Raw genomic sequence first — 16,831 nt, forward strand, 5'->3', positions numbered from 1 at the left:
ATTTTGCATAACTAACATTTTCCCTGGCCTTACAAAGGTATAACAATGTGTCCTTTTATTTTTAGAGTTTGGACACATTTGAGCCTGAATAATTAAAAACACAATGCTACTTTAACGCTTCATTATACTTTTTGTGTCTTATAAGTATTTCCATGATCCACTAATTGCTGCTTTAGAATAAGATAGGATCTACTTTGTGTGTTAGTCATTTATTTTACAGTTTTGTTATTTTCAGACACACTGTCAGTGCCTCGCTGGTCCCCACAGATTCCACGCAGAGATCTGGGAAACTCCATCAAACACAGGTAATGGGATTCTGCATTGAGCAGGGGAAAGAAGTGACAGCCAGCTGTAATGCCCTAAATATTCTTCATTGTTATTTTACCCTCGGGAAGGGTACAGACAGTCATGTGACACAGTATATTAGTGGCAGATGCAGCAAACATAAAGAGTTTGAAGCAAAGAGGCCATATGCTTACTATAAAAACACCTTCATAGCAAATTAAACATTCCCTGATAAGTGTCAACAATGACAATAGGTAAAGCAACCAAATTAGGGGGAACATCCTTTTGTACATTTAAAGCATCATGTTTTAGCCGTATTTTTAACTTCTGTATCATTAGAAGGTACACACTGGCTTGTGGTTTCCTGAAGAATTTCCCTGTGTCAATTGAAAGCCAGAATAGTGTTGAGTTGAAGTTCATGAGACAAGAACAATTTACGACCAGGATATATTAGGTTTCACTAGTATCTGGCTGATTTTTTTCAGTCACCAATTTTGTAAATGGAAATATCTATCATTGCTGGTGATCTCAATACTGAAATTATACTGCCACAAACACTGAATAAATTTACTTGTTTTAAAAACTAAATTTAAGGTACAATACATTTTGAGTGTTAACATTTAACTGTTAAAAATGGCATATTTCTGTTTTGGCTTAGTACCATGGGTGTCTCAAGGAAAGGTCAAGAGTGGGCATGATTGGTATCTTTCTATTTTATTTAATGATATTTATTACATTTTAAGGAAAAACACACACTAATGCGTGAGTTGGATGGTGGTGAGTGGATTTAGTTGAAGAAGGATAATAGATGAGTTTGAAAGGATTTGGGATATTGGACAACCATTCATGGTTATGAGAATACAAACATCTGTCTGGTTCCAGAGTCTCATTTTGTCTCCCAGTCTTCTAAAATATTTAATTTACTGCTACTAGCCTGGTAAAACGATTCATTTAAGTGGCTCTAGGTGTTTTACAGTTCTATAATCGTATATAAAAAGCATGGATTTCCCATTTAGCTTTACTGTGTATTCAAGTTTTCCATTTATAGTTGTTTTTACATTGGCATAACAATGTATTAGTTACAGCAAATTGCAAACATACTACTTTGAGGAAATGTGATTAGTTGCTCTAACAGAATGATAGCTATGTGTGAGGTGTTTGCAATTATAACCTTGTGATTGTTAAACGTTCTGTATTAAGTTTTCATGTATAATCAACTTCAAAGCTAATATATACCATTAAATTGTCTTCACCTGACGGAGTTAACCATCTTTATTGAAGAGAATTGGATTGAAATGTTTTTTTCTGCTTAACACAAGGTGATTGATTTCCCTAGTTAGGAAATGACTGACCAATTCTCATCTTACCTGCAAGAAATCTCTTCATGTTCTCATCTCTCGCATCTTCGGTTCTTAGCTAACAAGAGGAATTTGGACTCTATTTGAATCCCATTTCAGCAGCAGAACTATTTAGATGAGATAAAATTCTCAGCTTAGGCTGATAATAAAAAAAAAAATCAAATTAACTGCAGCCTTGGCAGTTTTGTATTAAATGTAACATGGCAAAAATGAAGAATATTGTTAAGAGTCTGAGATAGTAGCTTATTCCTTTTACTCATTATTCTATTGATAAGGCATTTCCTTGTGTGAATAATGTTCTCAGTTAACCCATTGATTGTTCATGTTTTGGTATTAGGTACTATATATTTAGATATATATGGTTATAGTGTTTTTTTCTCTGTGATGTATCCACGCAAGTCATATGAAGATAAATCAATTAGTCCTAATCCTAATTGGGAAGCTTTGGGTTTACATTAATGCTTTGAAAGTCTATTTTTATAGTATAGTTGAGTATGCAGATGCCAAATTTCAAATGTCTAAAGTTAATATTTATCTATTTATAAAAAACTTTGGGCCAGATTATGACTGGAGCACTAAAAGTTACACGCGAGTGATAAGGGGGTTTATCGCGGGTGTTTGCGCCCAACTGATTTTTCTGCCAGTAAGGATTTGGTTGATATAACAGGAGACCCTGCTTTATCTTACCCAAAGTCAAAAAGTGATGTCAAGACATTAAGCTGAGAAGGGAGTCATATGTAGATGCCCCTTACTCAGGTTGCCAACAACAGCTGTCACTGAAGAAACCATGGAGAAAATTCATTATATGGTTATGAGTGGCTGGAGATTGACAATACTCCAAAAATCTGCAATCACATGGGTGTCATATTACACGGTGCACTCAATTTTAATGGATGCTTTGGACATAAAAAACCTGTTAGCACAATGGTTACCTTGAATATTGACTACATGTTAGAAGAGACAGCAGATGAACAAGAACCACTGACATGAATTCAAAATAATCTTGATGATTTCTATAGGCTATTTTTCACTAACGCACAACACCAATCCTGAGACAAAAAGCACAATCCAAGCAATGAAAGCCCCATGGTTCACCTCTCCTTTGGAAATGTTGTATCCAAGCAAGTGCTGGCAAAATTATGGCATCTGTGTTTTGGGAAACAGAGGAAATTTTGATGACGGGATTCCTGTAGTATGGAGAGACCATAGCAGATTACAACCGAGCCATCTAAAAAGGACATCAAATTAAAATTGTAAGCTGTATAATGTTATAAGCTGCAGAATATTGTAAGATGCATATCTGAGAAGCAATTTGCAATGAATAATGCAGTTATCTTTGTTCAAATTAGTATATTGTTTTATGTTTTTTACATTTCACTGATTTCCCTGTCCCTCAGAACAAAAGGATTCTTGCTATCTAATCACTAATACACATATATAGGATTTGAGCATTAATGGTTTGTACATGTGCAGTTAAAGAAAGAGATTTGGGTAACCCTGCCCTCTTCTTTTTCATAAAAGTATTTAGCACTGATTCAGCTTAATTAATCTATTACACAGGTATTTAAACAAACATATTCCTTTTCTAATCTCCATGTAAGGCTAAAAATAAATATATATTTATATATCCACAATAATATTTATACTTAAACTACTTGCCATGCCCACTGCAAGTGCAAATAATGCTTTTCCTATTGATTATTGAAAAACTGAAAATTCACCTGAAAGAGATATGAAACCCATTTTTTTTCTTTCATTATTCAGATAGAGAATTAAATTTTAAAAAAAGTTTCCACTTAACTTTTTATTATTAAATTTGCTTCGTTCTCATGCCATTCTTTGTTGAAGAGATATCTAGATAGGTATCATGCACATGTCTGGAGCACTACATGACAGGAAATAGTGCTGCCATCTAGTGTTCTTGCTTATGTATAACATTGTTGCAAAACTGCTACCATACAGTACTGAAGACTCATGCACTCTACTGAGCTTACCTTCCTACTTTTCAACATAGGATAACAAGAAAGCAAAGAAAATTTGATAATATAAGTACATTGGACAGTTGTTTAAGGTTGTATCTGAATCATTAAAGGGACACTGGACCCAATTTTTTCTTTTGTGATTCAGATATAGCATGCAATTTTAAGCAACTTTCTAATTTACTCCTATTATCAATTTTTCTTCGTTCTCATGCTATCTTTATTTGAAATAGAAGGCATCTAAGATATTTGTTTGGTTCAGACCCTGGAAAGCACTTGTTCATTGGTGGATGAATGTATCCACCAATCAGCATGAACAACTCAGGTTGTTCACCAAAGATGGGCCGGCATCTAAACTTACATTCTTGCATTTCAAATAAAGATACCAAGAGAATGAAGATAATTTGATAATAGGAGTAAATTAGAAAGTTGCTTAAAATTGCATGCTCTATCTGAATCACAAAAGAAAAAAATTGGGTTCAGTGTCCCTTTAAAGAAAATGTTTGGGTTTTACGTTCCTTCAAGAGAACAAGAGAGATAAGGTGGGAGAGAAGGTACAGGAAAATACTACTTCACATAAGTAGATAACAGTATTAACCCAAACATGGTGGAAGAAGCACAGTTTGCAGATGTATTTTACAGTATAAAGGCAGTTACACTGAAAAAATAATTATATTGCATGGGTGAATTGGTACCCACAAAATTATTATTTTTTTCCACAAAAAAATACATTTGTTTATAAATGTTCCATGACATGAAAAAGACATGAAAAAGAACTGTATCTAGAACATAAAGTTATTAGTATATGCTGAACAAAAACGTTTAAATCAATTGAAGTGCTTTTTGGTTTCCTTTCCTATGGCATTCCCAGTCATTATAGTGAGGCTTTTCAAATTTGGTAATTTGTTCAAGGTACACATATAAATATATTCCAAAACATCTGGTTTTCATTCAGACTAGGTAAATATACAGGCTATAAGAAAGCTTTTCTCAGACTTCACAAAAGGTTTTTGCACAAAATCTATAAAGCAAAATATACATGACCAATGTGTAAGTTAAATGTGTGACTAATTACTAGTGATAATTACTACCTAATATGTGAAAATTCAGATTTTTCATTCGACTAATAATTAGATTTATGTGCACCGTACCCTTTCTAAGTACATTTTCTTCATTTTCAGTTAAAATTTTTAAACATTACACTCTTATCTGGAGTCATAAATTAACATTCAGGTGATCATATTTCTTTTTTACAATGATGATGGTCCATAGTCATATCATATGGAATATATTTCCCGCCACTAGGAGTAGGTAAAGAACCCATACAAGAGCTTAAATCCCTCCCACCTCCCATATGTATTCAGTTCCTTTCTTGACCTCACAGGAGATGGTTGAGAATAGAGGTATTACAGCTACTTTTTGCTTCTTCGCAAGCAGCTTTTGGCAAGAAAGTCCTTTAGGCTGCAGTGTTTGTTAAATAGCAGCTTCCACAAAATCTGTCCCACCCTGTCCGTAGCATAGACCATCATAATCCCATATATTATGGAAGACTGTGGACCATCATCATTTTGCAAAAGAAAACAAAATGTATGCTTACCTAAGAAATTATTTTCTTTCAGAATGATGATGGTTCATAGGCCCCAGCCATGTACATTTGTGGACGACAGCTCTAATGACACCTCTACACACACTGCTTTGTCTTTCCTAACTGTATATTTCCTATTCTCTGCTCAGCAACTGAATAGAGATTGGTGGTGGGAGGTATTTTAAGCTCTTGTATGGGTTCTTGACCTCCTCCTAGTAGCGGGAAATATATATCCCATATGTTATAGAGGACTATGGACCATCATCATTCCAAAAGAAAATAATTTATCAGGTAAGCATAAATTTTGTTTTTGTTTGTGGTTTGAACAATATGTTTTACTTATTTTTAACCAGTAATACACATAGCAGTGATGTAACTTGCTGGCATCAGTAACACACAAAAACCCCTTAGTTGCCACATGTTTAATTTAATCTATTTGAATCAGCAGTACACACAGATCAGTCATTTTACACTTCATTGCTGCCAGTAACACACTCAGAACAACAAAGTAACCCCTTTGTGTCAGCAACACACAGGTATCAGTAGCTTGTCTGCCCCTTGGTTGCACAAAGTACACAAAGGGCAATGATTTTAGTCCGTTGGCTGTCTATAGCACATACATGAAAATATATATGGGTTGCTGTCACACACACACAACATTGATTTTACCTCTAGCAACAGTTATCTAGCACTCCTATATATTTAAAATATGAAATGTACATTTTATTATTCTCATTTTTGTATATTTAATTAATTGTTGCATAGTTTTTTGTACAAACACAATCTGAGGTGGCTTAAGATGCACCATTAAGCAGGAAAGAAGCATAAAATGTAGCTTGATACTGTTTCTTTTCTGGACCACAGTCATAAAGAGTGTCTATCTGACTTTTAGTCTCACTAAATGTAAATGTAATTAAATATTAGGTTCCAGAATGTAGTCACAGACCATCACTCATAATGTTCTTTTTATTTACAGATTCTCCACCAAATACTGGATGTCTCAGACCTGCACAGTCTGTGGGAAGGGAATGCTGTTTGGATTGAAATGCAAAAATTGCAAGTATGTCCCAGATTTTATTAAGACACAATAAACAGTTTATCTGTTTATCCCTGCTGTATAAATGTGAATAGTTATAGGAATTCTCAAGTGAAATTCAATTTGAGTAAATTAAATTCATGTAAATTATTTCTATTCTTCAAGTTATTGTATTTAATTATACTTATTATATAATATTATATTATATTTTATTTTCTAACAACCTCAGTAAAATATAGACAATAAAGTCTACAAGTTTATGTTTAGCATTTTTGTTGGCATTTACATTAAATAAATCTGTGATGCTCATCATGCTGCTTTATTTAATGCATTTCATTAGTAGAAATTGTTGCTTCCTTTGGGTGCATATATACGCACACACACATACTGTATATAAATTTGTATATATATATATATATATATATATATATATATATATATATATTATTTATGATAGTTGTAATATATATAAAGGCGTACCTTAGAGTTATTGCAGGTTTGGTTCCAGACCACCACAATAAATCAAATATAGCAATAAAGTCACCCTATTTTTTCCCCCACAATGTATATTAAAGTTTTATTTATTTACACTATACTGTAGTCTATTGAAGAGACACTGAACCCACATTTTTGTCTTTAATGATTCAGATAGAGCAGGCAATTTTAAGCAACTTTATAATTTACTTCTATTATCAAATTTTCTTCATTCTCTTGGTATCTTTATTTGAAAAGCAGGAATGTAAGTTTAGATACCGGTCCATTTTTGGTAAACAACCTGATTTGTTCTTGCTGATTGGTGGATAAATTCACCCACCAATAAACAAGTGCTGCCCAGGGTCTGAACCAAAAATTGTCTGTCTCCTTAGCTTAGATGCCTTCTTTTTCCAATAAAGATAGCAAGAGAACAAAGAAAAATTGATAATAGGAGTAACTTAGAAAGTTGCTTAAAAATGCATGCTCTATCTGAATCACAAAATAAAAATTTGGGTTCAGTGTCCCTTTAAGTGTGCAATAGCATTATGTCTTAAAAAGCAATGTACATATATTAATTAAAGAATACTTTATTGCTAATGTTAATTATCTGAGCCTTCAGCAAGTCATAATCTTTTTGCTGCTGGTGTGTATATAGGTGTGTCTGTGTGTGTGTGTGTATATATATATATATATATATATATATATATATATATATATACATATATATATATATATATATATATATATTCATGTGTTTATATGTTGTCACAAACCTTCAGTTTGTAAAAAGAGCAATATCGGCAAAGCGCAATAAAGCCAAGCACAATAAAACGTGCTATGCCTGTGTGTATATATATATATATATATATATTTATATTTATTTATTTATATTTATTTTTATTACAACTATCATAATTTATACCTGTTAACGATTACTGTGTGCAGTAATAAAATTCAGAGAAGCTTTGATGCATAGTGCACTTTCATGATTCAGAAGTGACATTTTACTTGTATTATCTAATTTGCTTTGATCTCTTGTTATCCTTTGTTTAAAAGAATGTGTAAATATTCTCAGCAGCAGCAAAGCACTACTGGGACCTAGCCACTGATAGGTGGCTACACATATGCTTCTTGTCATAGGCTCACCCAGGGCTTGATATTCAAAAGCTTCGCCGCTCAGGTGAGATGATCTAAGACATCTCGTCAGTATGGAGAGGTCCCTAAAAAAAGGTTAGAAACACACATTTTAATTTAAAATATGTTTATCTCACTAAGCAGGGGTTTGCATGTGAAGGAGAGACACCTACATTACAATATAAGGTCTCCCAAAGATTTAGCTTGATTTATCTCTATGCCAGCAAATGTTTGTATATTAGGCCCCCAGTGTGTTTAGCTCCCAATAGTGCATTGCTGCTCCAAATATAGCAAAGGAAGAGAATAAAGCAAATTTGTTAAATTATGTAAACTGGGAAGAAGAAAGTGTCAGACTGCTGTGGTTACATTTTATTCCCCATTTTTAATATATACTATGGGCCAGATTACAAGTGGAGCTGTATTTATCGCTCCCGTGCTAACTCCGCTAAAGGTAAGCTTATTCCGTACGTCGGGTTGCTCCTTATTACATGTTGAAAGTAAAACGTTTTCGCTTGCATGCTAATCCGACATAGGCAAAAAGCTAAACTTAGAATATCGCATGCACATTCAATGTATTCCCCATAGAAGTCAAAGGGGCAAAAAAAGTGGAAAATAAACCTAACATGAAAAAATGAATATTTCATTCATTCATGTATTCATAAATACATATTTCTATATATCTGATGTTTTTTTGGTACAATATGTTTCTATACCTATATACTATATATATATATTATTATTTATAGGAATATATATTTAACATAAATAGAACATATTCTGCTATGTGCAGAACATTGGAATGGGAAATATTTACAGTAAATACACAGTATAACCCTTTATTAAATATGAATATTGCAGAAATATGCTTTTTCATGTTTTCAGCTACTTAATTGCAAAGGGCTCTAATGCACTTCTATTTGTCTATACAGGGAGTGCAGAATTATTAGGCAAGTTGTATTTTTGAGGATTAATTTTATTATTGAACAACAACCATGTTCTCAATGAACCCAAAAAACTCATTAATATCAAAGCTGAATAGTTTTGGAAGTAGTTTTTAGTTTGTTTTTAGTTATGGCTATTTTAGGGGGATATCTGTGTGTGCAGGTGACTATTACTGTGCATAATTATTAGGCAACTTAACAAAAAACAAAAATATACCCATTTCAATTATTTATTTTTACCAGTGAAACCAATATAACATCTCAACATTCACAAATATACATTTCTGACATTCAAAAACAAAACAAAAACAAATCAGTGACCAATATAGCCACCTTTCTTTGCAAGGACACTCAAAAGCCTGCCATCCATGGATTCTGTCAGTGTTTTGATCTGTTCACCATCAACATTGCGTGCAGCAGCAACCACAGCCTCCCAGACACTGTTCAGAGAGGTGTACTGTTTCTCCTGTTAAGTGTAGTCAGTCCACGGGTCATCATTACTTATGGGATATTAACTCCTCCCCAACAGGAAGTGCAAGAGGATCACCCAAGCAGAGCTGCTATATAGCTCCTCCCCTCTACGTCACACCCAGTCATTCTCTTGCACCCAACTAATAGATAGGATGTGTGAGAGGACTGTGGTGATTAAACTTAGTTTTTTATATCTTCAATCAAAAGTTTGTTATTTTAAACGACACCGGAGTGTGTTGTTTCCTTCTCAGGCAGAATTTGAAGAAGAATCTACCTGAGTTTTTGTATATGATCTTAGCGGACGTAAGTAAGATCCGTTTGCTGTTCTCGGCCATTCTGAGGAGTAAGGTAACTTCAGATCAGGGGACAGCGGGCAGGTTCACCTGCAAAGAGGTATGTTGCAGTATATTATTTTCTAAGGAATGGAATTGACTTTGAAAATACTGCTAATACCGATATAATGTAAGTACAGCCTTAAATGCAGTAGTAGCAACTGGTATCAGGCTGACATGTATATATGTTTACACTTAAGTATTTCTGGGGAATGGCACTTCACTGGGAAAATACTGTATGCATATAACTTTTAGCCTAACTTGCAGTGTGAGCGACTAGCAGCAGGCTTTTTAATGACATTTCATATATTAGATTTTAAACGTTTACTGGCATGTTAAATCGTTTAATTATCTGAGGTACTTGGTGAAAATTGTTTTGGGCTTTATTTTCCACATGGCTGTCGTTTGTTTTAAATTAAAACAGTTTACTGAGCTTCCCTCACTGTTGTAGTGGGAGGGGCCTATTTTTGGCGCTTTTACTACGCATCAGAAATTCAGTCACAGTCTGTCTTTTTCTCCCTGCATGATCCAGGACGTCTCCACAGAGCTCAGGGGTCTTCAAAACTAGTTTTGAGGGAGGTAATCACTCACAGCAGACCTGTGAGACTGTGCTTGACTGTGATAAAAACGCTTATATTGTCAATTGTTATACGTTTTTTTCTGATTTTAAGGGTTAATCATCCATTGCTAATGTGTGCAATCCTTTGCTAAATTTGGTTTATATAACTAATCCGGTTCATTTTTATTCAACTGTGTCAGTTTTTTTGTGTGCTTCTTAAAGGCACAGTAACGTTTTTACATATTGCTTGTAAATTTAGTTGAAAAGTATTTCCAAGCTTGCTAGTCTAATTGCTAGTTTGTTTAAACATGTCTGACACAGAGGAATCTCTTTGTGCAATATGTTCAAAAGCCAAGGTGGAGCCCAATAGAAATTTATGTACTAATTGCATTGATGCTACTTTAAATAAAAGTCAATCTGTACATGTTAAGCAACATTCACCAGACAACGAGGGGGAAGTTATGCCGACTAACTTGCCTCACGTGTCAGTACCTGCATCTCCAGCTCAGGAGGTGCGTGATATTGTAACGCCAAGTACATCAGGGCGGCCATTACAAATCACTTTACAAGACATGGCTAATGTTATGACTGAGGTTTTGTCTAAATTGCCAGAACTTAGAGGTAAACGAGATCACTCTGGGATGAGAACAGAGTATACTGATAATGCTAGGGCCATGTCTGATACTGCGTCACAATTTGCAGAGCATGAGGACGGAGAGCTTCATTCTGCGGGTGACGGATCTGATCCAAATAAATTGGATTCAGACATTTCATATTTTAAGTTTAAGCTGGAAAACCTCCGTGTATTGTTAGGGGAGGTGTTAGCGGCTCTGAATGATTGTAACACAGTTGCAATCCCAGAGAAAATGTGTAGGTTGGATAAATATTTTGCGGTACCGACAAGTACTGACGTTTTTCCTATACCTAAGAGACTTACTGAAATTATTACTAAGGAGTGGGACAGACCCGGTGTGCCTTTCTCACCCCCTCCTATATTCAGAAAAATGTTTCCAATAGACGCCACCACACGGGACTTATGGCAAACGGTCCCTAAGGTGGAGGGAGCAGTTTCTACTTTAGCTAAGCGTACCACTATCCCGGTGGAGGATAGCTGTGCCTTTTCAGATCCAATGGATAAAAAGTTAGAGGGTTACCTTAAGAAAATGTTTGTTCAACAAGGTTTTATATTACAACCCCTTGCATGCATTGCGCCTGTCACGGCTGCGGCAGCATTTTGGTTTGAGTCTCTGGAAGAGACCCTTGACTCAGCGACATTAGATGAGATTTCACTTAAGCTTAAAACCCTTAAGCTAGCTAATTCATTTATTTCTGATGCCGTAGTACATTTAACTAAACTTACGGCTAAGAATTCCGGATTCGCCATTCAGGCACGCAGAGCGCTGTGGCTAAAATCCTGGTCAGCTGATGTAACTTCTAAATCGAAACTACTTAACATACCTTTCAAGGGGCAGACTTTATTCGGGCCCGGTTTGAAAGAAATTATCGCTGATATTACGGGGGGGTAAAGGCCATGCCCTGCCTCAAGACAGAGCCAAACCCAGGGCTAGACAGTCTAATTTTCGTGCCTTTCGTAACTTCAAGGCAGGAGCAGCTTCAACTTCCTCTGCTCCAAAACAGGAAGGAGCTGTTGCTCGCTACAGACAAGGCTGGAAACCTAACCAGGCCTGGAACAAGGGCAAGCAGGCCAGAAAGCCTGCTGCTGCCCCTAAGACAGCATGAAGTGAGGGCCCCCGATCCGGTAACGGATCTAGTGGGGGGCAGACTCTCTCTCTTCGCCCAGGCTTGGGCAAGAGATGTCCAGGATCCCTGGGCGTTGGAGATCATATCTCAGGGATATCTTCTGGACTTCAAAGCTTCTCCTCCACAAGGGAGATTTCACCTTTCAAGGTTGTCAACAAACCAGATAAAGAAAGAGGCGTTTCTACGCTGTGTACAAGACCTTTTACTAATGGGAGTGATCCATCCAGTTCCGCGGTCGGAACACGGACAAGGGTTTTACTCAAATCTGTTTGTGGTTCCCAAAAAAGAGGGAACCTTCAGACCAATATTGGATTTAAAGATCCTAAACAAATTCCTAAGAGTTCCATCATTCAAGATGGAAACTATTCGGACAATCTTACCCATGATCCAAAGAGGTCAGTACATGACCACAGTGGATTTAAAGGATGCTTACCTTCACATACCGATTCACAGGGAACATTACCGGTATCTAAGGTTTGCCTTCCTAGAGAAGCATTACCAGTTTGTAGCTCTTCCCTTCGGGTTGGCTACGGCTCCAAGAATCTTTACAAAGGTTCTGGGCTCTCTTCTGACCGCGAGGAATTTCGGTAGCTCCGTACCTAGACGACATTCTGATACAAGCGTCAAGCTTTCAAACTGCCAAGTCTCATACAGAGTTAGTACTGGCATTTCTAAGATCGCATGGGTGGAAAGTAAACGAGGAGAAGAGTTCTCTCTTACCACTCACAAGAGTTCCCTTCTTGGGGACTCTTATAGATTCTGTAGAAATGAAAATTTACCTGACAGAGGACAGGTTAACAAAGCTTCTAAATGCTTGCCATGCCCTTGATTCCATTCAACACCCGTCAGTGGCTCAATGCATGGAGGTAATCGGCTTAATGGTAGCGGCAATGGACATAGTTCCTTTTGCACGCCTGCACCTCAGACCGCTGCAATTGTGCATGCTAAGTCAGTGGAATGGGGATTACTCAGATTTGTTCCCTACGCTGAATCTGGATCAGGAGACCAGAGATTCTCTTCTATGGTGGCTTTCTCGGCCACATCTGTCCAGGGGGATGCCCTTCAGCAGGCCAGACTGGACAATTGTAACTACAGACGCCAGCCTACTAGGTTGGGGCGCTGTCTGGAATTCCCTGAAGGCTCAGGGATCATGGACTCAAGAGGAGAGTCTCCTTCCAATAAACATTCTGGAATTGAGAGCAGTTCTCAATGCCCTTCTGGCTTGGCCTCAGTTAGCAACTCTGAGGTTTATCAGGTTTCAGTCGGACAACATCACGACTGTGGCTTACATCAACCATCAGGGAGGGACAAGAAGTTCCTTAGCGATGATGGAAGTATCAAAGATAATTCGCTGGGCAGAGTCTCACTCTTGCCACCTGTCAGCGATCCACATCCCAGGAGTGGACAACTGGGAGGCGGATTTCCTAAGTCGCCAGACTTTTCATCCGGGGGAGTGGGAACTTCATCCGGAGGTCTTTGCCCAAATACTTTGACGTTGGGGCAAACCAGATATGGATCTCATGGCGTCTCGCCGGAAGGCCAAGCTTCCTCGTTACGGGTCCAGGTCCAGGGACCCGGGAGCGGTCCTGATAGATGCCTTGACAGCACCTTGGACCTTCAGGGTGGCTTATGTGTTTCCACCCTTCCCGATGCTTCCTCGTTTGATTGCCAGGATCAAACAGGAGAAAGCATCAGTGATTCTAATAGCGCCTGCATGGCCACGCAGGACCTGGTATGCAGATCTAGCGGACATGTCATCCTGTCCACCTTGGTCTCTGCCCCTGAGACAGGACCTTCTAATTCAGGGTCCTTTCAAACATCAAAATCTAATTTCTCTGAAGCTGACTGCATGGAAATTGAACGCTTAATTTTATCAAAGTGTGGATTTTCGGAGCCAGTAATTGATACCTTAATACAGGCTAGGAAACCTGTTACCAGGAAAATTTACCATAAGATATGGCATAAATACTTACACTGGTGCGAATCCAAGGGTTACTCATGGAGTAAGGTTAGGATTCCTAGGATATTGTCTTTTCTACAAGAAGGTTTAGAAAAGGGTTTATCTGCTAGTTCGTTAAAGGGACAGATCTCAGCTCTGTCCATCCTTTTACACAAGCGTCTGTCAGAAGTTCCAGACGTTCAGGCTTTTTGTCAGGCTTTGGCCAGGATTAAGCCTGTGTTTAAATCTGTTGCTCCGCCGTGGAGCTTAAACTTAGTTCTTAACGTTTTACAGGGTGTTCCGTTTGAACCCCTTCACTCCATTGATATCAAGCTGTTATCTTGGAAAGTTCTGTTTTTAATGGCTATTTCCTCGGCTCGTAGAGTCTCTGAATTATCAGCCTTACATTGTGATTCTCCGTATCTGATTTTTCATTCAGATAAGGTAGTTCTGCGTACTAAACCTGGGTTCTTACCTAAGGTAGTCACTAACAAGAATATCAATCAAGAGATTGTTGTTCCATCATTGTGTCTTAACCCTTCTTCAAAGAAGGAACGACTTCTGCACAATCTAGATGTAGTCCGTGCCCTGAAATTTTATTTACAGGCAACTAAAGATTTTCGACAAACTTCTTCCCTGTTTGTCGTTTATTCTGGACAGAGGAGAGGTCAAAAAGCATCTGCTACCTTTCTATCCTTTTGGCTTCGTAGCATAATACGCTTAGCCTATGAGACTGCTGGACAGCAACCTCCTGTAAGGATTACAGCTCATTCTACTAGAGCTGTGGCTTCCACTTGGGCCTTTAAGAACGAGGCCTCTGTTGAACAGATTTGCAAGGCTGCAACTTGGTCTTCTCTTCATACTTTTTCCAAATTTTCCAAATTTGACACTTTTGCTTCTTCGGAGGCTGTTTTTGGGAGAAAGGTTCTTCAGGCAGTGGTTCCTTCCGTATAGAGATCCTGCCTGTCCCTCCCGTCATCCGTGTACTTAGCTTTGGTATTGGTATCCCATAAGTAATGATGACCCGTGGACTGACTACACTTAACAGGAGAAAACATAATTTATGCTTACCTGATAAATTCCTTTCTCCTGTAGTGTAGTCAGTCCACGGCCCGCCCTGTTTTTTAAGGCAGGTCTAAATTTTTTAATTATACTCCAGTCACCACTGCACCCTATAGTTTCTCCTTTCTCGTTTGGTTCTCGGTCGAATGACTGGGTGTGACGTAGAGGGGAGGAGCTATATAGCAGCTCTGCTTGGGTGATCCTCTTGCACTTCCTGTTGGGGAGGAGTTAATATCCCATAAGTAATGATGACCCGTGGACTGACTACACTACAGGAGAAAGGAATTTATCAGGTAAGCATAAATTATGTTTTTCCCTCCTTGTAAATCTCACATTTGATGATGGACCACAGGTTCTCAATGGGGTTCAGATCAGGTGAACAAGGAGGCCATGTCATTAGATTTTCTTCTTTTATACCCTTTCTTGCCAGCCACGCTGTGGAGTACTTGGACGCGTGTGATGGAGCATTGTCCTGCATGAAAATCATGTTTTCTTGAAGGATGCAGACTTCTTCCTGTACCACTGCTTGAAGAAGGTGTCTTCCAGAAACTGGCAGTAGGACTGGGAGTTGAGCTTGACTCCATCCTCAACCCGAAAAGGCCCCACAAGCTCATCTTTGATGATACCAGCCCAAACCAGTACTCCACCTCCACCTTGCTGGCGTCTGAGTCGGACTGGAGCTCTCTGCCCTTTACCAATCCAGCCACGGGCCCATTCATCTGGCCCATCAAGACTCACTCTCATTTCATCAGTCCATAAAACCTTAGAAAAATCAGTCTTGAGATATTTCTTGGCCCAGTCTTGACGTTTCAGCTTGTGTGTCTTGTTCAGTGGTGGTCGTCTTTCAGCCTTTCTTACCTTGGCCATGTCTCTGAGTATTGCACACCTTGTGCTTTTGGGCACTCCAGTGATGTTGCAGCTCTGAAATATGGCCAAACTGGTGGCAAGTGGCATCTTGGCAGCTGCACGCTTGACTTTTCTCAGTTCGTGGGCAGTTAATTTGCGCCTTGGTTTTTCCACATGCTTCTTGCGACCCTGTTGACTATTCTGAATGAAACCCTTGATTGTTCGATGATCACGCTTCAGAAGTTTTGCAATTTTAAGAGTGCTGCATCCCTCTGCAAGATATCTCACTATTTTTGACTTTTCTGAGCCTGTCAAGTCCTTCTTTTGACCCATTTTGCCAAAGGAAAGGAAGTTGCCTAATAATTATGCACACCTGATATAGGGTGTTGATGTCATTAGACCACACCCCTTCTCATTACAGAGATGCACATCACCTAATATGCTTAATTGGTAGTAGGCTTTCGAGCCTATACAGCTTGGAGTAAGACAACATGCATAAAGAGAATGATGTGGTCAAAATACTCATTTGCCTAATAATTCTGTACTCCCTGTATATGTGTACAGATGTATTTATGTGTTTAAATGTGTATATATGTTTGTAAATACATTTATACACATATAAATACATCTGTACACACATATAAACATATATACATACAAATATTTGGATATATCTCTATGTTAAAGTTTTTTTTTCCCCTAACACCTGAGATATCATATCTTTGAGCCCTTATAACGTTTTTGTGTAATTTTAAAAAAAATATTTTTTATCAGAGGACACGCTATCCCGACATGCATTAACTTAAATTTTGCTAAAGCGTTTGCATTTACTTTCAACTTGTAATATGAGTGCGTGCAAACAGTTGTGATAAACCCGGTATCGCTCGCATGTAACTGTTAGCGAGCCACTCATAATCAGACCCTATATGTTTGTATGTGTGTAACTAGAAATGGGAATAGAGGACTAGTGGAAATTTCAAGCCATACCTAATAAATAAATATATATATATATATATATATATATATATATATATATATATATACCTTCATACACACAAAACAAACACTA

At 37.6% G+C, this 16,831-nt stretch overlaps 1 protein-coding gene across 1 annotated transcript in view; it reads left to right on the top strand.

Moving 5' to 3' along the window:
• KSR2 (kinase suppressor of ras 2) overlaps window positions 1-16,831 on the top strand; it is a 1,182,068-nt gene that overhangs the window by 731,533 nt on the left and 433,704 nt on the right. The window contains exons 6-7 of the mRNA XM_053701684.1: window positions 236-305; window positions 6,184-6,267. Coding sequence (XP_053557659.1) covers window positions 236-305; window positions 6,184-6,267 — 154 coding nt within the window. The remainder of the gene's footprint in view (window positions 1-235; window positions 306-6,183; window positions 6,268-16,831) is intronic.

This window comes from Bombina bombina, chromosome 2, assembly GCF_027579735.1.
Source record: "Bombina bombina isolate aBomBom1 chromosome 2, aBomBom1.pri, whole genome shotgun sequence".
Lineage (NCBI taxonomy): Eukaryota > Metazoa > Chordata > Amphibia > Anura > Bombinatoridae > Bombina > Bombina bombina.